Source organism: Malaya genurostris, chromosome 3, assembly GCF_030247185.1.
Source record: "Malaya genurostris strain Urasoe2022 chromosome 3, Malgen_1.1, whole genome shotgun sequence".
Classification (NCBI taxonomy): domain Eukaryota; kingdom Metazoa; phylum Arthropoda; class Insecta; order Diptera; family Culicidae; genus Malaya; species Malaya genurostris.
Genome location: NC_080572.1, coordinates 215,945,662 through 215,969,674, shown reverse-complemented (window position 1 = coordinate 215,969,674; position 24,013 = coordinate 215,945,662). Strand labels below are relative to the sequence as shown.

The 24,013-nt window shown below is 35.9% G+C and overlaps 1 protein-coding gene across 1 annotated transcript in view; it reads left to right on the top strand.

The window, feature by feature from the left end:
• Positions 1-24,013, top strand: part of LOC131434198 (myoferlin-like) — a 51,250-nt gene that overhangs the window by 12,251 nt on the left and 14,986 nt on the right. Inside the window, exons 2-5 of the mRNA XM_058600852.1 lie at positions 11,407-11,590; positions 11,715-11,841; positions 23,288-23,416; positions 23,479-24,009. Of these exons, the coding sequence (XP_058456835.1) occupies positions 11,407-11,590; positions 11,715-11,841; positions 23,288-23,416; positions 23,479-24,009 (971 nt within the window). The remainder of the gene's footprint in view (positions 1-11,406; positions 11,591-11,714; positions 11,842-23,287; positions 23,417-23,478; positions 24,010-24,013) is intronic.

Sequence of the window (24,013 nt, the reverse complement as noted above, 5' to 3'; positions counted from 1 at the left end):
GATACTACTTTGGTATTTAATCCAGTCGATATTTTTTGTCAAATCATATGGAATACTAGCGGAAGTAGCAATGCAATTGCTACTGCTAATTGAGATGATGATTGGTAAATGATCGCTACCGTGTAAATCAGGCAATATTTTCCAGGTGCAATCTAGTCGAATTGATGTTGAGCAAAGAGATAGATCTAATGCACTTGGGCGTGCCGGAGGTCTTGGGATCCGTGTCATGCTACCCATATTTAATACCGTCATGCTAAAATTGTCACAAATGTTTTGTATTAAAGATGATCTGCTATCATTGTAAACGGAACCCCACATAATACCGTGCGAATTTAAATCCCCCAGAATCAATCGTGGTGCAGGAAGGGCTTCAACCATTTCATTAAGCTGTTGCTGTCCAACTTGTGCTTTTGGAGGAATATAAACCGAAGCTATGCAAATATCTTTGCCTTTAATGTTTATTTGGCAAGCAACAACTTCTATACTAGAAGTTGAAGGGATGTTTAATCTATAAAAGGAATAGCATTTCTTAATTCCCAAAAGCACTCCACCATACGGAGAGTCTCTATCGAGACGTATAATGTTAAAATCATTAAAATTTAAAGCTATGTTTGAAGTAAGCCATGTTTCGCATAAAGCAAATACATCACATTTTTGACTATGCAATAATATTTTAAATGAATCAAGTTTTGGCATGATGCTTCGACAATTCCACTGCAGGACAGTGATTGTATCATTTGCGACGGGTGATAAATTATCCATCAAAAGATACAAAACCTGAGACAATTGGCCATTGAGCTGATAACTGCTTCAAAAAGGTTCTAGCTATTGGAAGGAATGCCATTATGAGGGTCTTTAAGGGTTCAGATATATTGAATGCTGAGAAAATCCATTCAACAATTTCCGAAAACTTCAGTAATCCTGTTGGTGGCTGTGAAATGGAGCCCACTGGATTATTATCTTTTTCTGTACTAGATCCTGGATTGGTTTGTGAATTTGACAAACCAGGAGGCACAGTCTTTGGTTTTGACTTTTTTTGTTTAACACGGGGATCTTTGAAGATGAAATTTTAGGTGTCTTTTTTGGTAATTTGGAGGAAGACTTCTTTCTCTTAACTGACCCTTGGGTAGTGATAAACGAATTACCTTCACTATTTTCGTCAGAGTCAGAGTCCTCTGGTTCCTCTAGATTTGAAAACCCGTTTTCGGTTTCCAAAGGGGGGACATCAATGACCGTTTTAAGCATTTCTGCATATGTGCGCTTAGACCGTGCTTTTAAAGAAAGCTTAATTTTGTCTTTGTGCACTTTAAATGCAGTGCATACTGAAATATCATCATGAGGACTATTCCCACAATAAATACATTTTTCAATTTTCTTGTTGCAATCATTATCTTTATGAGGCCCTTCACACTTAATACATTTTGGTTTATTACTACAGTAAGTAGCTGTGTGGCCGAATTTTTTGCAGTTCGTACAATTCATTACATTTGGAACAAAAAGCCGAACAGGGAGGCGAATTTTATCGACATAGACATGGGACGGCAACGCAGACCCGGCAAATGTCACTCGAAACGAGTCTGATGGGCGATAAACTTTTTTTTCCTCTTCATGAACTACTGAGTACAGTTGTTTGCACTCCAGTATTTTCACACCCTCAAGCATAGAGTTCTTGAAACGACCAACACCATGCTTGAGTAAATCATCTACCGAAAGACTCGCTTCGGTAACAACACCGTCAATTTCGACATCTTTGGAGGGTATGTAAACTTTATACTCTTTATTGAAATGTTCCGAAGAGACAATATCATTCGCGTGTTTCAAATTATTTACCACAACACGAATTTTATCGTTATTTACTTTTATGATCTCTTTGATTGAAGAGTATCGTGATGTCAAACCTTTATTAATTTGAAAAATGTTTAATGGCTTTGATATACGTCTAAAAAAGACTATCCAAGGCCCAGAAGAGCTCTCCTGATATTTTTTCGTTCGTGGGGGTATCGGATTCATGCTAGGATTTACGTCCATGGATTCATCCATTACATTAAAATTTTTAACTAAACTTTAAAATAAAATTTGAAACCAACACTACACAGTACTCAATCAAAAGGAAAAGAAAAAACTTCTACCTTGAAATTGTTGTCTATCTCCGTTGCACTGCCGTGTAGATCCTCGTTGCTCTAGATGTTCTTGTTGGATGCTGATTGTTGGATGTGATGCTACTGCTACCTGACATCCAGCACCACTCGAATTCCGATTTGCTTTCGTCTTCGCCAGCTGTAACCAGCGCAGGTCACCGGTGTATACCTGCGTGTTGTATGGCAGTGGAAAGACCGAGTTGTCTTGTCTCCTTCTTCCTAGTGCTCCGCACCGATATGCTTCTGCACCGAAGTGCCTTCGCACCGGTGTGCCTTTGCACTCTCCTGCTTCTATGTGCCTTTGCACTCTTCCTCTTCGATGTGCCTTTGCACTCTCCTGCTCAGCACTTGTGGCTGTATATTGCGGCCTGGGTAGAGTTTGGGAAACGCCCTTTGTTGTTTCCTTCACCAGCTTGGCCCAGCACTAGGGCTCTCTTATGCAGCACGACTATACGTTTTAACGGCTGCTGCCAACAGGTCTCTACCTGTAGTTCAACCGTTGTCGTATTCAACGCGTGTAAACCAACCAGCGTTATTAAACTGTACGCTTCTATACACAACCTTCTCGGTTGAACGGCTATTACTGAATGACTCACCTTTTTTTATGTTATAGTACAAAAGAAATTTTTTTTAATATCATTTATTTTACCCCGGCTTTAACCTTTTAAGTATTCAAATGCTTCATTTGTTCAATTGTCTTATATCCCGACAAATCTCGCATTTTTTATAATTAGTAATACTCGCATGAGCATAATAAAATGTGCAGCTCTTTGAGTTACGCTTGAATATATACTAATCATAAAATTACAGTCAGGACAGTGAAAATATTTGAACATTTATTTATATGGAATTTCTACTTTAAAGTAGTGAAGACAGAAATCATTACACATTATTTTCCATTGAATGTAACATAAATATCCTAGAATTTACTCACATATTAATGTTAGGTTCATTTCAAATGAACCTTCCGACTGACTCTGACTGACATGTAACTCTTACATGTTTAGCACGACATATGCACATGGCTAGCATGTGTGACTGCATGAATTTATATATACCATTTACCTGGTAAGCAGAAGTGTGCTTCTCTAGCTCAATCGATTCACGGACGCTCTTTGTGAAGTAATGATTCTCGGTTCAAATATCGGTCGTTTCAAATCGGTTTTGTTTTTATTTTCCTATTATTTTACTTTCTATGACTAGCCATATAATTTTTGAATCGCGCGTAAAATTTTGCAAGACATGATGGATGCCTTTTTTTACTGCCGAATAAGTGGAATTTTATAGTTTTTTTTTAATTTTAGCTGTGTGTTTTTTTTATTTTAATTGTGTGATTGATTTTATTTGACCCTAAGTTTAAGTGTATTGGTCCAGTCCCTCCCATTGGTTGGTGGGCTTGACGGTATTGCAAACATCATCACATACAATCAATTAGCGTTACAATTTGCTAAAGATATGCGTTACAGCTTTGAGCTTCATGATTGAATTAAATGAAAAAGATATGGAACGATTTGAATAAGATGTTGATTGCATTACGCTCCAACATCCGGGGTTGGAGAGGCCGGTAGGGCTTAGCTGAACTCTTTTTTATGTTTTATTCTCATACTACCGGCCCTTATTACCAGTGTGAAGTGAAAATTAAGTGGAGTGAACGTATCCCAATTGGGTTTCACCCGATGACAACAAATGAACGATACATCGAGTCCATCTTTGACGTTTATTAGTGTTTTGTGTACCATGGAATACTATGGAATGAGATAGAATATTGCAGAATAGAATAAAATAATAATGACTTAACCAACGAGCAAACCACTGATAGCTGTCAAACGATGTTCATCCAGTTTGTATTATGAGGATGTATCGTTTGGGATCTGATGGGTGAGATGATGTGTGAGTGAAACGTAAAAGTAAGTGCATGCAAGAACGGTAATAAAAGTCACCGTTTCAGCTCAGGACAAACGATCGACCAATAGAAGAGATAGAAATTGAGTGATGGTACCCCCGTTTATCTCCAATCCATTAGCCATTTCATATACGAAAACCATTAGTTAGAGTGAGATCTGTTATCGCTGTTTGATAGATTAACTTCAAGAGTAACATGAAACTTGGAGCATTTTGCTTCGCTTAAACAGCAGTATTGAACCATTTCCGAACTACTTCTATGCGCTATTGCTTCTTAGAGACAAGACAAAAATTTTGTATTCGATTTTATCACAGTTCATTTATTGAGTAAAAGTCGAGTAATCGGTAAAATAACATGGTGACTCTACTAATGAGATGACTATTGGCACAGTAATTTTAGTTAGAATCTATTAGAAAAGAAAAAGTAACTCAATTTTATGCTTGTGGAATACATGTAGGTATGTATGCATGTGTATATGTGTGTGTGCCTATGTGTATGTATGTGGGTATGTGTTTTTGTGTGTAGAGCGTATAATATACAATATACATTATACCGTTCCCGTGGGTGCGTTGTATCAAATTGGTCGTGATACATTTCGATTGTGGGTCAGTGTACACCAGATGTTCAAAAGTGCCTGAGCGGATGGTAATGCTATCAAGGATCAAGCGAAGATAACGAAATGTGAACATGCTGTAGTAATACTAATAATTCATTACATATATAGAAGTACTAACATAATGTTGAAAAATATTAAAAACAAAAAAAAACTAGTGTTAATATCATTTAAATAAAAACGCATGTTCTCAGTTCTTATCCGTCACACCATCATGAGCGGCCTCACAAAGATGTCATTAAAAAACACTAATCCTTTTTTGTCCTTTTTTCCCGAAATGGATGAGGTAGCATGAATAAGCATGCGTTTCGTAAAGAAATAGAAACAAAATATGTGCTTTTTGCACAAACCAACAAAACCCCTAAATGTTCACATTCTGCGACGGCCAGTAATAAACTGTCACTCGTTTACGCCTGAGACGTCAGAAATAATCTAGCACTTTGCGTCTGCTTAGCGGTGCTGGGCACGAGATGGCAGTTCAGTTTGAACTGCTTTAAGCACTAACGAGCCGAAGGCGAAACGCAAAGAAATAGAAGTTTAATTGGTTCTGATCAATAACGGAATAGCAACACCCCGATCAGATGGTAATAACAGAATTATAACAACTGGAGTAATTTATTTCAGAAATATTTTGTAACAAACTTTGAAATATTTCGGGCTGGTAAGCTGTTCAAATACCAGAAATCATAAAAAAAAAACTCTAGCGGGAACAAAATCGTAACAGATTTTGAAACGTTTGCATCACAATTATTATTGAATTTAATATAACTACAGAAGTCAGAAAGCAGAAATTTATAACAATAGTTGTAATAAATTAGATAGCAAATTGAACACAAAAGAAATATATCACTGAAAATGAATAATTTATTTAGTGATCTGGTTTCTTCTTTGAAATTCTGATCATTACATTTCAATATGAAGCAACTGAAGAACTCATTTTTTCAATAAATGAAACGATAATGCAAACGAAAATAAAACATCATAACTGATTTTGTTTGGAAATCCCGAAAATATTTACAAGTAAGTTCAGGCATATTAACTCTGAGAAAATATTTTACACGGACGGATCACGAATTGAAAAGGCTACTTGGTTTGGTATATTCAACAATAATGTTTCGGTCTCATTTAGGCTTCAAGAATCTGCATCTGTTTATAGAGCAGAGTTAGCAGCAGTTCATTATAGTTTGAGTGTAATCGTCACATTATCTCCAAACCATTATTTTCTCTTCACAGATAGTCTGAGTGCAATTGAAGCCATTCGCTCAAACGCTGCTGGCAAAAATGAACCGTTTTTCTTGGGCAAAATAAAACAGTGCCTGAACGTCATATTGAATAATAATTATCTAATCACAATAGTTTGGGTCCCGGCTCATTGCTCCATTCCAGGCAATGAAAGAGCCAATATTTTAGCCAAACGTGGTGCTATTGAGGGTGAAATTTATGAGAGATCGATTGCTTTCAACGAATTTTATAGCGCGTCTCGCCAAAGAACACCTGCCAGCTGGCAAGCTTCTTGGGATAAAGATGATCTGGATCGGTGGATGCACTCAATTATTCCTAAAATATCGACAAAGGCATGGTTCAGGGGACTGGATGTGAGTAGAGATTTCATTCGTGTGATGTCCAGAGTCATGTCCAATCACTACACGTTAGACGCACATCTCCTTCGAATTGGGCTCTCCGAGACTAATCATTGTGCTTGTGGCGAAGGTTACCGCGATATTGACCATATTGTTTGGACATGCGTGGAGTATCGTGATGTCAGATCTCAACTAATAAATTCCTTGCGTACCCAAGGTAGACTATCCAATGTCCCAGTTCGCGACATTCTTGCTTGTCGTGACGTTCCTTACATGAAACTTCTTTATTATTTCATTAAGTCCATTGGAGTTCCAATTTAAATTTAATTTTATGTTAGACTGTTTTCTCTTCCATGAGTTCAACCAATAGCCAGCTATCTTATATTAAATAAAAGTTATGAACTGATACAAACAAACCTGAAATAGTTATAAGATCATGTACAAAATAAATGTATTTCATTTAATGTAATTTATAATAGCAACTCGCTTGATAAAAACAGTGTTTAGATTAACTAATGAATACCAATATACTAATAATATGATATTCGAAATATATTAGATTTAAAGTACTATGTATTGTGGATGCCAAGGCGAAGAAAAACTTATGTATATTGCCTATAAAATAAACGTATTTATGAAGAAAAAAACTGATTTTGTTATTATATTGTTATCATAAATTTTAACATTCAACTGTTTTCATTTGTTAAATATCTCAAAATAACACAAATTGTTATAAATATCAACTGTTGATATACTTGTGTTATGATTTAGTTATGTGCATCTGATCGGGACACGGGTGGAATCTAATGCTAATGCTGATCTACGCAATTGTTATAGTAATTTCTTTAACTCCGTCGGTTTTGAACAGTTGTTGAGAAATCATCAGCAAATAACAATAACAATAACGGTCGTTCAATACACCCATGAGCAAAATAGTGAGTACTATTCTACACCGTTTTTCGTATGCCTTTCTCATTCGGTGAGAAAAATGAAAGCGTCACGAAGCTTTGCACCGCATGTTTGAGAGCTTTTGGTGCTCTACAAATGCGTTTTTTATTCGAATGCTTTCAAAGATTTACATGCCAAAGAAAACTTTCAAGTTTTTTTTGTCACGAGTGAGTGACTACCAAAAGTGCAGCACTTCGTGAGTGTTTGTTTACTGGTTCGAATAAAGATATCAATCAGGAAGTGAATTAGCTGCTTTTTCAAAGCAAACTGTTTTCTCCCCCGCGAATACGTGCGGGTATGCAATATGTAATCACCGGTTTACGTGCTTAATGGGGAACTGTTTGCTGGGGTCCATGAAAAACATTCTCTGTATTGCACAAAGTGTCTGAATTAGATACGAAACTTTTTAAACATTTATAGCAAAAAAACTGTTCGTGTTATTTCCGTTACTCACTTAACATAAGTATACTTTCAAAACACGTTATCCATTGATAATAGTGCCATCCATGAAACAATGTACTCAGTAAACCTCACGGTCTCAATAGTATGAAAAAACCAGAAGCTTACATGTGGATACAAAACAAGCACCGCTGATTGGGCAAGAGTTTTGTTATTTTGATGTAAACGAAACTTAACCAAAAATATAGAACCAGATAAATTGGTTCATATTTTCGTCTGCAAGTTTACTTAAAAAAGTGATAAATCGATAAACAGCTGAAACACATAATACCTCATCGAAAACTATAAACATCGGAAGGTTAACGTAGAATATAGATAAGCCGGAAGTTATTGTCATAGATTTTAGAATTAAATTTAATTTTGACGTTCGCTCTTCAAGCCTGGTAAAAACTTGATAGTAACGTACGGCGTTAAAATAAAATCCATACACATGGAATCATTGTAGATTTTGAAACAGTTCCATCTATTTTCGCCATTATAGTTCAATGAATTTTCGCTATGTTTGCGCAGTTTGTGCAACTCAGTAAAAAATCTTGTTTTTTCATTGAATGGTACGTGGAATGGTTTATTTAAATACTCTATTGCGATAAATCCCCGTTGCTTTCTAATATCGTGTGAAATATTGCCTTCAGCCGCCATTCCCAATTGGTTTTTGTACTAATTCACGATAAAGTGAGCAACCCAAAATCCAATATGTAGAAACCGCGGGGCTAAACCGGACTCTGAAATGAAAAAACAAAAACGAATACAGTAGGGCGCCAAATTTTGAGATAACTGAATGAGCGCAAAAGAAATGAAAAAGGGTTAGAATGGTTTGTCTGTTGGTTTCAAACTTGTGTGAGACATAATCCTGCTCGTCGAAAATCTAAGTATTGTCTCAAAAACTTGTTGCCATGCAGTACCAAATAATTGATTTTTAAACTGACTTTCTAGTTTTTATTGAAGACTATTTGATTGTAGCTTACTGCTACATATAATGAACGTTTTGCCTAAATTTATAGTAAATCTAGTTTTAATAAGTAATAAGAGATAGAATAGAAATACAGATAGAAGATGTTTCAAGAATCTGTTAAAAATTTCTAGTCGAAAATTATGTGTCCGGATGAGCCCCACTTTTTTGTCCGGTATAGCCCCGCACATACAATTCATGTTCAAAATGATATAATAGTTTCATTTTATACCTTATGATCAAAAAAGAACCGGAATTTTCATTTTAAAATTCCCGCGCTTGTCCAATAGGTAAACTTTTATTCTATCAACGTTGGCAACACTTTTATACACATTCTGTAAAATTTTGACGCATATCGTACGATTAGTTTTTGTTTGGCGTCTATACAAAGAAGTTGAAAAATTTTCGTGTGGCGATTTTTAAAATGGATGAAAATTTAGAACAACGGTTCGCCTTCGAAGCGCCATTCGGTCGATTGTTGTGCGGTTTCGACGTCATATTCGTAGATGCACACCTCATCACCAGTTATGATGCATTCGATGAAATTGGGGTCCTTATCTGCGTTGGAAATCATCTCTTTGGCCACATCAACACGACGCTGTTTTTGAATGAAATTCAGCTTTTCTGGCACCAGCCGAGAAGCGACGCGTTTCAAACCCAAAACATCAGTTAAAATGTGTTCGGCTGATTTGTAAGAGATGCCCAACAACACAGCAATCTCTCTAATCGGTACAGAACGATTTTACAACACGGTTTGCTTCGCCGATTCAATGTTTTCTTCAGTAACAGATGTTGTTGGGCGGCCAGGGATCTCATCATGATCCAAGCTTGTACGACCACCTTTGAAGCGTTTATACCACTCGTATGCCTGTGTTTTTCCTAGACACGATTCACCAAAGGCCTTTTCTAACATTTTCAACGTTTCGGAACACTTGAATCCATTTGCAACACAAAATTTGATGCACGCTCGTTGTTCTAAATTTTCATCCATTATAAAAATCGCCACACGAAAATTTTTCAACTTCTTTGTATAGACGCCAAACAAAAACTAATCGTACGATATGCGTCAAAATTTGACAGAATGTGTATAAAAGTGTTGCCAATGTTTTTTTTTATTCAATAGTAACATATTTGAAGGCACACTGCTTAAGCTCTTAGATGCCAAGGGCATTTTCTTATTTTAAATTAAAACTAACTTAAAACTAGGGTATTATCATTAGGGTAGTGGCGAATTCCGGTCGCAATAATCGATTCTGCAGATTCAGTCTGCAGCTGGCGATCGGCAATGGTCGGTGGATTAAATATGGCATTAGTTTCTTCCAGATGACGATTATACGTTTTGTTGCCAATGTTGAGAGAATAAAAGTTTACCGATTTTACAAGCGCGAGAATTTTAAAATGAAAATTCCGGTTCTTTTTTTATCATAAGGTACGTATAATAAGATTATAAGATATTTAACTTTAACCCTGTTTTAACCCTCTGGTCTAGCCCCGTTATCCCCTATTCACACAAGTTAAGGCGAAAATTATAAAAAATTTAATAAAAAAGGCATCTGTGATTTTGTGCCGTTAATGAGATTGGTGTAAGAAAAAAGTTTACTTTATGTGAGATAAAAGTTCATGTTATGGGTATTTTCGGAACGGATGGGATAAGTAAATGCTAGGAAATGATGTTTGAGATTGTTCTGAAATCCAAGATGGCGACTTCAGGAATTTTTGTATTCCTTAAATACAGATACCGGAAAATAATGTTTAAAGTGGTTCTGAAATCCAAGATGGCGACTTCCGGTTCACTGACGTTCCTTGAAACCCCTTACAGCATCAGAAAGGAGAATACAATATGGATATTTCCGAAGCGGATGTGAAAAGCAGGTCTTAGAAAATAATGTTTGGTCTCATTTTAAAACGCCAGATGTCGACTTTCGGTTCCAAGCCATCTTGGATTTCGGAACGACTCCAAACATTGTTAGGAAAATCCGTGTAGAAAATACCATATTGTAAGGGTTATCAACGAATATCAATAAACTGGAAGTCGCCATCTTCAAAACTGCTCCAATAAATCTTACTTGGGTGAAAAAAATGAAGTTTCAAATCTGTCATTGAAACCGGCACTTGACGTTAATGAGATTAGTGCTTCTTTTAAAAAGAGAGAAATTTTTGCTAAAATAATTGACAGGCGTAAGCAAAATTTCAATATTTTGATAAAAAAAACAATCCTTCAAACAATACAATATGTTTTCACAGATCGAGAACTTTGTCTCCGTACTGTGAAAAATTCTGTTTTACTGAAATTATGGTGTAAATTGCGCTTCGGAATTGATCTAGTAGCCAAGGAGAAATTACAAATGTTATTAAAGTCATCATCCCAAACGAGTAAAAAAAATGTCAACGTTATCAACAATTCCATTTTGCTTTGAAAGTGTTCCCCAGTCGTTTCTTGTTTGTATCACCATTCATAAAGCTCGCCATTTAACGGTTCTAAATGAGGATACTTTCGTGCTTGTGTCATTCAATGGTGAGCATCGTCGCACGCATACGTTTCGCAATTCGGATTGCCCGTATTTTAATGAGGTATTATCATATTGGTTCATGCTAATATATTTTAGTCTAATTGTTCTCGTTCACTTCGACAGTACATCACTTTCGAAATAGTTACTTCGCTAGATGTTTTGGTAAAGAAAGCTCTGAATGTGGCATTGTTTCACCGCACCTGCTGTTCAAAAAGAAATCGATGCATTGGGGAATTCTCAATAGACATAAAAACGATATGGGACAATCCTTGTAATTGATAACAATACAATAACTACTAACAATAGCACTAAGCGAGATTTTTCTAGGTCATGCTTTTCTGCACAAATGGGCCGTACTGGAAAACCAATGTGCAGCCTCATCCGGTGAAGGACATGGTGGCTTCTTACAAATGGATATATCTATAGTATCGAGATACCAACGATCAATTCCAATTGAATTCCCAACGGTGGATTCTGATATAATCGAGAAGTATGTTTCCAAGAGAAAACTATAACAGATTATACCCTGAATCTAAACATTGTATAATTGGATTGTTACATAAGATGATTGTAGTGAAAATAGTATGATTGATTGAATTTCTTTTTGTCTTCAGCAATCTTCTTGCCCCACTAACGGATCATCAAAGCTTGCAACGTGTTCAGTATTCCATTAACATATTTAGAGGTGATTTTACGATGAAAGCCGACTACGAAATACAAGTTTCCTTTGGAGGAATTATGGTGAGTCAGCTATCCGTGGTATCTATAATCATAAAAAAATCTGATAGTGAATCCTCTGAATAAATTCAAACTATCTAAATTAAATTGAAGCAATTTTAAAGCACCATTTTATAACCAATTTAAACAATTCACTATGGGTAAAATGGATCTGAAACTTTTTTTTATCCTGTTGAGTACTTACTTTTATAATAATTCTACATTAAATTTCTTTTTTATACATACAACACTATACAACATATAATAAAATATATCTTCAGAAAATTAAAAGCAGTTTTCTGAAAAAAAAACCATGATTAATCCACCTAGCAGTGAGATGATACCTTTTTTATCAATCCGCATGTGTTTTTGCATGGATCTTCTTCGGTGTTTTAGTTCTCATGACATTATTTTAATGACCGTCGTTTTAAGCGGCAATTTGATTATTCAATCGTAAATCGAATCAAATTAGATTGATTCTAAGCGTGTGACAATCGATTGAACATTTCATGAAATGTTGAAATGTTGTTGCACTTTAGAGTTTTTCGCCATTATTTACGGTACTCCCAGTATTCAGGAACTAGCATAAATTAATACGCCAAACAATTTACATCTTCTATATCTGCATACATTTTAAAAAACCCATCATCCTGTAATTACAGAATCGGATGAAATTCACCAATTTTGTATGGGACCATATGTCCTTTAATTTGAATTTTGGTTTTTGAAGTTCGATTTGGCCTTTTTTAAGGCCTTTTTTTTAGGAACCGGAGTTCTAAAATCGGTGTAGCCGAAATCAGTTAAATTCACCTGAGTGTGTAGACATCTTTGAGAAATTGTAGTGCGAATTAAATTTTTGGGTACCTCCCGAATCGAAAACTGAATACCGCTTAAACTGAAATAAATTTATTTAGTAATCCACTATCCAAATCTGCCAACCCGATAAACCTGATTAATTTATGTGAAATGGACCTTTTTATACTAATCACCTTGTATCCCCTTAACCGGAAGTTGGATCTGACTGAAAAGCAAGATGTTTTATAGGATCTTAACACTATTCATTTGAATCTTAGATGGCTCAGCCATCTACGAGAAAAATTAGTTGCATTATTTTAATTTCGTTTCACATATCATCCTGTGGTTCCACTATTAGAAGTCGGATCCAAATGTAATTCAGGAATTGTTTGGGTGTATACGACTTTTCATATGAATCTGAGTTTGGAGAAAACGGTTGAGTCATCTCCGAAAAAAATTGAGTGAAATTATTTGTCACATACGCATTTGCTGATCTCGACGAACTGATTCGAATGGTATATTAGTGTTATGTTCTTCCAGCATTTATTGCTTTTAGTAGTTTAAATAAATATAATTATGGAATTACTTTCAACGTGAAAATGCTACCATCATCTTGTCATATTTACATTATTGTTTACATGTCATACTTGAACGATTATGTTGCCAAAAATGAACCATGCTTAAATCGGTCCGGATCAAAAAGTCATGAAAAAAGATGCTGTACACAGTCTTTTTGGTACTCAGATACAATTGTATGTAACATTAAAAAAAATCGTGTTTCACGTTGCTCCCAAGCATTGCTTTGACATACAGCGCTCAAAATTCCTACTGCCGGAATAGGGGGAAAAGTCGCTTACACAAAAATATCGACATTTCCGTTAAAAATGGACGGATTTTAACAATCTATGGCTTGTTGGATAGCTATTACCTTGCGGAATCTAAGTCTGAAAACATATTCTGTTTTCAAGGCCAATTGTGACAGATATTGTCAAATTGTGTCAATTGTGACAGATATTGTGAAAAATTTGACATAAAACTTCGTATAACTCAAAAAGTAAACATCCGATCTCAAAACCATTCTAAAGCGATCAGGGTGACGAGGAGACCTTTCATTTGCGACTAGTTTGATCAAAATCGGTCCAGCCATCTATGAGATCTCGACCTCTTAGTTGACAACACACACACACACACACGTATCTAATCTGATCTGCACTGCCCTTATATAGTCTGCGTACATTATTATATGAACAAAGTTTGTCTCTACCGGAATGCATATTACGTAGAATATGCCGGAAAGCCTATATCGCAGACGAATGTAATCTCAAACTCTCTCAACTACTAATAAAACTGCTCGAATAATAACGTTGATCGATTTATACTTCATGTACAGTGAAGCTCACTTAACTTGTCTTCTGACATCTGCAATTGTGCATCAACATAAGGTTTTAAATCGAACCAACTGTTTTCATAATTAAACGATTCCGTTTAAATCCTAGCACACGAAATTCATTCTCAAAATTTGAGTTATCATCCGATTATCATTTTCAGGGAATGAAAAGAAACGATTAAAGTTAGCTTTGGCAACATTCATTTGATATATTTCGCCTTGATCTTCGAGTGCGCGAAATTTGATTCTATCTGCAGCCATAAGTTTATATACGAACTCAGAATCGACAGTTTTTTGCACATTAACCGACTCTTTCATCATTTTTTCTACTTTATTAACTTCTTAAGATTGCTTCAGAAGATGTTCCTTCATAATAGTCCAGCGTTTTTCTATTGGATGCACTGTTTGGGGTGGGTTCAGATTTTTCGGCATCATTCGCCTTATACCACTCGAGTACGTTCTTCCTGATCATGATGCCAAATCCTACCAGAAGATCGTCGGACCTTCGTTAGGCTTAACAAGAGAGAGAAGCAGAAGGAGACAATATCACATATACATTTGTCCAATTGGGTGGAACAAGGTTGTATGGGAAAAAGATGAAAAGGTTTATTGATCGCTCCACCAAACTTTTATTTAGGGATTTAGAATGGAGAAATTCCCTTTTTACTCAAAAGTATTGGCTGGAGATCAACCTATATACTCTAAAAATCAGTGCATGTGTAATTTTGGTAGGAAATTTAACGAGGAGGAAAAGAACCGCAAAACAATCCGATATTTGTAGAAAAAGTTATTAAAGGAAAACCGACACAAGGTCTGAACAATGGCTCATTCCTTAATATATCTAGCACCACTGCTGCTAGTGGTGGTAATATGTTTTTGCTTTCTTTTATTATGCTATAACGGTTTATCTGAGTTGTTTGATGTCTTCACGATAGTTACTCAGCTTAGCATGAAGACTCTTTTTATGTGATAAATCATGCTCCAAACCTTACTGTAAAGAAGCAAAAAAGTCATGTGAATTATGTTTTCGTATGCATAAAATATTATCGTCTAGAGTAACAGAGGTATTTTGGCCACTTCATATATTTTGGCCCACCTAACCCACTTTATGGATTTAACCCATGTTGCATCAATTTAAAGCTAATCACATTAAATTAACTATTGCGGAAGGGTTTTTCAAAGATATTACAACATTTGATGGATATTTTTACAAGGTGGGCCAAAATACCTCTGTTACCCTATATCTTCTAAACTATAAGAGATAGAATTCATTATTCCGGTTTGGCGGTTCAATGCATAAGGCACTGGTCTCACAAACCAGTTGTCGTATGTTTGAGCCCCAACCTGGAAGGATTCGTAGTGTCAGTAGAATCGTAGCACCAGCCATGCAATGGTTCTGTACACTCTGAATCGGCTGCGAAGTCTGTTGAAACAGAAGAGTTAGAGTTAGGTACACCTTCAGAAAAGATTTTGTATTTTATGGCAAAATCAATATATTTTTTATTGTAATGTATTTAAATTCATTTCACATCACCATTGGGTCTATCGTCGAGAAACATAATTCTTACTAAAATGCTAATGAAGACATTTTTGAGTTGAGATGATAGTTTTGTATACTTACTACTGTGGACAAAAAGTAGTAAGAATTGAATTATATTTCGCGAAACCTTATTCGTTGAAATATATTTTTTCTATGTTGGTATGACTGTCAGTGACATCTGTGCCAAGTGTCACATCAAAATATTCATTAGTGTTTAGTATATGTTTGTCTTTCTGAAATAGTTATTAATTGATACAAGTTGTTCAAAAGGTCAAGAACCACGTCTAGGACGACCATCAACATCTACTAATGACGAACACGTAAATAAAATCAAGGAATTGGTGCTCGAGAATCGACGATTAACAGTCAGAAACCTTACTGGGATCGTTGGAATATCGGAAGGATTAGTAAAAACCATTTTGAAAGATGAGAAAAGACGGACGTATGGTTCCAAAATCACTCAATTTTTTCGAAAAACTGCGTCGCCAAAAGTTTTCTAGTTTTTCGCCGAAAATTCAACCAACATCGTCTCATAACCTTCAATTTTCGCCTGATTTAGCTCCGTTTGACTTATTGCTATTCAGCAAACTCAAACGACTGCTCCGGGCATTGAAGGCTATTCCGGAAATTGACTTTAACAACTGTTTCGAGGATTGGAAAAAAAACGTTGGCACAAGTGTATTGGGACCGGGAGGGGTTTAATTCGAGGAAGACGAAATAGATTTGGAAGAACAAATAAAGAAATTTGACATTATGAACAAAATATTATTATTTTTTGCCCACAGTAGTACAGTTCCTTTAAGTCTCTTTATACGAATTTTCAAAGTTTTGCGGGTTTTTATGCAAGCTTTCGAAACGTCCTGTATTGGCTTAGATATGCACGAAAAAAAATTAACTCGAATCTCTAGGACTGCGGGTTCTCATCAACAAATAACATAAACTAACTATACTAGGTATCGTCGAATGTTTAAGCATATAGTTTGGATTTTACATGGAATAGTTTATTACGCGAGTACTTTTACATGCGGGGAGAATTTGTGCGGTTTTTAGGCGAATTTTCAGTTCTCTGCAATTTTTTTATGTAAATTATACGTTTTTTTAATGTGATTTTTTTATGCGTTACCCACATATATCCCCCACTTAAAAAAAGTCTTGAGTGTATATTCACGTATATTTTCAAGACTACAATATCAATATATTTTTTCACATATCGTTTTCCACTCATCAATGCATTAGCAGATCATGTTGAACTGCTAATGCCACCTCAAGGAACACCATAATCTGCAAAGCAGACGTGAAGTTAATGCTTTTTGCAAAACACTTATTTGCACCGAAGTACAGCGTCTTTCCTGGCGTGCTGAAACTAAAGGGTGATTTTTTAAGAGCTTGAGAACTTTTTTAAACAATAAAACGCATAAAATTTGCAAAATCTCATCGGTTCTTTATTTTAAACGTTAGATTGGTACATGACATTTACTTTTTGAAGATAATTTCATTTAAATGTTGACCGCGGCTGCGTCTTAGGTGGTCCATTCGGAAAATCCGCTTTTTTATCGACAAATTTTGTTCAGCGATGAGGCTCATTTCTGGTTGAATGGCTACGTAAATAAGCAAAATTGCCGCATTTGGAGTGAAGAGCAACCAGAAGCCGTTCAAGAACTACCCATGCATCCCGAAAAATGCACTGTTTGGTGTGGTTTGTACGCTGGTGGAATCATTGGACCGTATTTTTTCAAAGATGCTGTTGGACGCAACGTTACAGTGAATGGCGATCGCTATCGTTCGATGCTAACAAACTTTTTGTTGCCAAAAATGGAAGAACTGAACTTGGTTGACATGTGGTTTCAACAAGATGGCGCTACATGCCACACAGCTCGCGATTCTATGGCCATTTTGAGGGAAAACTTCGGAGAACAATTCATCTCAAGAAATGGACCGGTAAGTTGGCCACCAAGATCATGCGATTTGACGCCTTTAGACTATTTTTTGTGGGGCTACGTCAAGTCTAAAGTCTACAGAAATAAGCCAGTAACTATTCCAGCTTTGGAAGACAACATTTCCGAAGAAATTCGGGCTATTCCGGCCGAAATGCTCGAAAAAGTTGCCCAAAATTGGACTTTCCGAATGGACCACCTAAGACGCAGCCGCGGTCAACATTTAAATGAAATTATCTTCAAAAAGTAAATGTCATGTACCAATCTAACGTTTAAAATAAAGAACCGATGAGATTTTGCAAATTTTATGCGTTTTATTGTTTAAAAAAGTTCTCAAGCTCTTAAAAAATCACCCTTTACAATTGAATGGCATACTGGCCGCTTACAGATTAAAGTCATTCAGAGGTTTTGGTGCGTCGTGGGTATCCCGTTAGTGTAAAAAGAAAACATGACTTATTTCTCATTTTTACGTTTCGTTACATTTTTTGTTAATGCAGTGAGGAGTCGAAAACGAATCGTACATAAATATGAAATAAGTCATGTGCACTTTACACTAACACCCCTAAATCACTACAATGTTAAGAAAACCTTTTTAACTTATATTTCAGTCAAGAACTAAAAAGGCACAGAGCAGCGAAAGTTACGAATGGAATGAAAAGCTTACTTTTGTTGGAACATTTCCCTCGCTAGCGCAACTGTTTGTATTCCATATTGTTATCACTGACTGTTGTCACAGAAGAAGCCTCGCCCACGAAGAGCTACCATTTCACAAGCTATCCAAACAGATTGACGGTGTTTGTATGATGATGAACTATACGTAACATATGATACAGTTGTAACCATTACTATTTTATTTTGACAGATTCGCCTCCAACACTTGGACCATCTTATTTATATTTCTACCATGGCCATCAGCGTTCCAAGTATACGGGTCGTTTGTTGATATCAATATCAACCGGAATCCTTCACAATCGAACTGATTCACCAAGAAAATGTCAATCATCCCCGATTCCTGTTTTGTTGAACACTTTGTCCTATTGGACGGAAGAAAAATTTCTGATGAGATTAGTTCTGCTGAATGCGTTGGTTTTCGACTCAACAAAACTGACTAATATTAAAATCACATTGCACTGTTTAGCTCAGTACTCAAACACAGTAGAACTTAAGCTGAAGCACCTACCTCTTTCGAATATTCGATGTGCTAACTTCAATGAACAAAACCCGCCACGGCGACCAGTGCTAACCGTTAAATTTCAATGTCCCGATTTTCGTTGGAAGCTTCAACTCACGAAAGCACTGGATCGCACCTGGATACTTGGAATGGATTTACTAGAAAAATATGATCTTTTCTGTATGGATATTGGAACAGATTGCATACATGTGCCAAAAACCGCAATTTTGTCATTGCTGGAAAGATTCGATAAAAACCTGATAAATGCTAGAAAATATAAAGATATGGAATCTGAAAAGAGATTGACAGATTGGGATTGCAAGTGGAGACTGCATGTAACTGAACAAATTGTAAGTATAACGTAAGTATTCAGTAGATACCAATGCGTCATTTTTTATGGTTTTAAGTATGTTTTCTAAACCAAGGTCTTAATATGATAGCTGTTGTTCAGGTATACTGCTACAGTGCAAGGAATACAGAAATGCCAACCGTTATGTCATGTTCACGGGAATACAAATTACTAATCATTTTTTTAAATATCATAATATCAGGATGCGTCGTATAAACTATTGATCCAACAGATACACTTTGCTGTACCTTGACTGCAGTTGCTAGTTGCTTCGAAGGTGAAAAGCTTTTTTGGAACAAGAGTACTGGGTTCACTAGCTGAACGGTTGTCCTTTTCGCAGTTTCATTGCAGGTTATCAGCCGATTTTTATTTTATTTTATTTATTTTTTTATTTATTTATTTTGTCAAGCGAATATAGACTACATATAAATTGTTTACAATGTTCACTTACATACTACGCATTATTTCTACGACAAAGCTGAGATTTTATTTGATTTTTTGACATAGTAAAGTCAAGATGTTCGCAGTATTGATTGTAATGGCGCATTATTCGATTGACTGGACTGTATTTTGCATAGTTTGCTCTAGCTTGTTTTTCTAAAAATAATTTCCTGGAACGTAGTTGACGGCTAGGTATATAAAAGTTTAATTGCGATAATAATGGAGCTGATTGAATGCGTTGAGAAATAATGCCACTGATAAAATAAAACATTGCAAAGTCGCGGCGTTCTTTAAGTGTTTGTATATTGATGAGCATGCAGCGTGCTTCATATGATGGTAGAGGAAATGCTGTACAGTAATGTTATACGTTATATGGATTCCATACTAGGCTGCAATATTTCAAGATGGGTCTAACAAATGTACTATATAGCAATTTTATAGTATATGAGTCTTGGAAATTATGACTGAAGCGTTTGATAAAGCCCAGCATACTGTTTGCTTTATTGATTATTGTGTTATAATGTTCCACAAATGTTAGTTTGGAGTCCATGATTACAGCTAAATCTCGTACAATTTTACTTTTTTCTACTATTTGATTTCCTAAAAATGAGTGTCACTTTTTTCTTGTTTGAAGATTCTTCCTGAAGATGAGTGTCACTTGTAAATTTTGTGTGATTTTTGCTTTCTATTTTTCAAATGTTTCAGTTGTGAATTCAACCATACAGGTAATTTGCTATTATAATTTTTTCTTCTACTTTTTTTAATGATCTTTAGTAATAATTTTTTGAAATATTTTGAAAAAAGAATCCGATTTCATAGGATTATTCAAAAAAAAAAGATGGATATCTAATTAATAATAAAGTATGGATTAGTACATGGTTTGCAATGTTTGTAAAAAAAACTACAAGAGACAGCCTTAAGGGATTGTTCGAACAGTGTACGTAGGAATACAAAACTATTGTCAAAATTACAATACGCATGGTCCAATGCTTTAGAAAGCATAATTTCCTGAAGACCTTCTGAAATGCAGAAATGTTCGATACGCAGCCGAAGTCCGATGAATTCCGTGATAGTTCGGATGCTGAAGACTGTACGACGATATTTTTAGCAAACATGGATTGTACACCATCGTGGATAGAGATATGTATATCAATTTTTCGAACGGATGTTCCAAATTCGCAGAAGTTTATCTTTTGTTAAGAGTTTGGCAAAAAGGGATTGTTTGGCAATGTAGTACGATTTGCCAATGTAGTATTGATGAATCAAAACTATTATCGCGAATATCAACGGGGACACGAATCGAAACGGATGGCTTAAGAAATGAATTCTGCCGGAAGCATAAAGGTCCTCGTTTTGAACCGATTTGGCATCCTGACACTATGTGTGTTCCACGTAGTTTCAATGTAATAACATTGAAAAATAAACATAAGTATTGAATCCTAAGAATTACTCAAGACACAGGGCTCTTTATAAATTGTGACTTTTGAGAATTTCGGAAAATGATGAAAGAGCAGATGATATTATTAAATTAAAAATAAACGACCATCAACGGAATGGTTATACAGAATCTCAAGACCTCAAAAAGATTGTTGCTCTGAATGTTTGGGCTTCTTTGATGGCCAACAAGCAATCTAATTGAATTAAAGAATGATTTTTCAAGAGGTATTTTTTATTTAAAAGATATTTTTATTCAGGCCTATTTGCGTACGTGGCCGATTGAGTCGATTTTTTAAGTAATTTTTTTTAGTTGGATCTCGTTGTCACCCTTTTTCTAGGGGGGGAGGAGCTCCATTTCCCTCCTGCGATGTTTGAGGAGAACTTCGTTCGTCGTTCGTCTCGTCATCCATGGCCGCATCGATGGAATTGTTGTCGATTTCCGTCTTCTTTTCGTTACTAGTTGCTGTAGATGCTGGTTGGTTGGAGGGTAAGTTGTTAACTGTAGCTGGTGTACTTTGTTCTATAGGGGATGATGATAGATTCGTTGAAGGATTGGTGACTTCATTGTTGTTGGTGTCTGTCACAGGTGTGCTGGGGTTGCTTGGGCTTGGTGTGAAGGAAGCACCGTTTTCCTTTGATGTAGTTGCTTCCTTGTCCAGTTTATCACATGGCTTACCGTAGTGAACAGCTTTTTGGCAATATTGACATGTGGCCAACTGATTGTCATAGGTAACAAGTGATTTGCACGGAATTCTTGTTTCCTGACCGAATGTCACATAAGAATGTACAGGCCTCCTCAAGCGCATGCGTAACAAACGCCATTTAAAATACCGGGGAAAAAGTTATTCCACTTTTCTTTTTCGATAGAGAGAATCTCTCCGTATTGGGACATAGACTTGCGAATATAAGGATCGATGACGCTTGAGGGAAGATCATGCACACGCACTTCTATAGCACTATCTTCCATATATACTGAAATGTACTAAATGTTCTCGTGTTCCACATAGTGCATATTGTTATTGTCTTTCGAATTGAATTGCATCCAACTCTTTATAAAACTGTATGTAAATAACATTATTCGTCTTATTGCATTGAAGTAAATGCACACGTTTAATGTCAAGATGCATTTGCTCCTTAAGCAAACCTTCAAGTTCTCGTATCGAAGGTCGATACGATTTTGCACTGTTTGAAGTCAACAACAATTGTATTCTTTCGTGTCGGCGGTAGCTTTTGTTCGTTTGGTTCACTCATTTCGAGGTCGTTCTATTGTTCACTACACAATACTGTACTTGGCTTCTTCTGGCCCGAACGTAAGCGGTTTTGTTTTATCGACTGACTTGGATGAGATGTGAAAGCGAACTGAGGTATGGGATTTGTTTTCCAAAAAACACAACAAAATTGACAAAATTGATGAAATTTTTATTGCAATCGATAGAACAATCAATACAATTTAATGCTTGAAGATGATTTCATGCAAATGACGTTGTAAGTCGATTCATGATTAAATTATAAACCAAGCTGAATAAGTTTGATTATAACACAAGACACGATTCACGCGTGATCTGTCAAAAACAGTGTTGCCAAAAAAGTATCAGAAAAAATCACGCTTTATAAATGCAAAATAAATGAAACATATTTTAATATGGCAGCTAACGATTGTACTTAACATTTAATGAGATTTTTTACAAATTTTAGATAACTCGAGATAAATCCGTTGGTTAAAGAGGTCACAGGGAGAGGTGGCTTTTGACATTTGAAATATCAGCGATAGTCTACATAAGGAATAATCTGTGAGAAAATGTGCGAAATGTTGGTTTACGTCATTTCTAAACTGTTCTCGTTGAACAATAACTAATTCAAAGCGATTTTCTTAGCTTTCACAACATAGCTTAAGTGGCAATGGTAGCATGTTCATTAGTGTGCCAACATTTTAGAGTCATCTCTTATTTCGTTAAGCTGGTTTAAGCACCTAAAAAAGTCCTATGCAAAATTTGAGCAAAACTAACCCGAAACTCATTGTGCTCTCGAAAAAAAAATTATTTCAAATCGACTTTCTGGGATTTTCTCCAAGTTTCAGTCGATATTTAAAACAAAAATTTTTCGAGGTATCGCAAAATCTTAACGTTTCATGTAATTCTGAGACATTTGGCATCAACAATTTTTTGTTCGATTTCGGAAATATAAAAGTTTCCAGAAAGCCGATTTTTTCAAATTTTTGTTTTCGATATAACATTAAATCTCGGGTTAATTTAGCTCGAATTTTTCATAAGGACTTTTCTGGAGGTGCTTAAACTTTTGAGCACTACCGCTTAACGAAATAAGATATGTCCCTAAAATATAAATATATTTCGAAAAATTTGAAATAATTTAAATTTAACCATTGTAACTACCAGTATTTCAAAACTGTAACGTTTAGGATATACTAACGTCAACTATTGGCCATCTCAAATCAACATGCGAGAAAGCATCCACTCCCGACGAACTACGAACTATTCGCGGTGGATTTGTGAGTCTGTTAGAAAATCTAAAAGAATTAACTCATGATGTAAGTTCCGGTGATTTTTTTTATTCCGCTTTGATTTATCGTCTGATTTGATAAACCCACAGGCACAGAATACATTCCCCGAGTGTCTACTGTTCATAGGACCTTCGAAAGGACGCGGAAGCTACAACCAGAAGACAGCGAAAGGATGCATTCGTAGTTGTAACAAAACCAATTTCGACGCTCTCTGCCGGTTGAATACCATCGATTATATGCATAATTCAGTTACGATGAGTAACGCTGATGCTAACGAGACCACTGGCATGGTGTGGGCCAAACGATGTTCGATATTAGTGCGATCTTCTTCTTGCCATCATTCTTGCGATCCGGAATGGTGTGGATGCATCTACGCTAAACTGGATGCTGCAATCTGTGTTGGATCGGAGCGGGATGTTGCCGAATGGGACAAACAGAGAAAGTTTTCATTAATTCACAGTGACAATAATAATGAAGAACTTCAATGCCGGCAATCAGCTTTACCAATAAAATGCCAAATCAATGTGCATCAAGGAAAGATTCAGGCTGGTTGCAATGCTAGTGGATTGTGTGAACCCAAACTGGTTGTGTTGTTTGAAAACTATGAGATGACCACATCGGTAA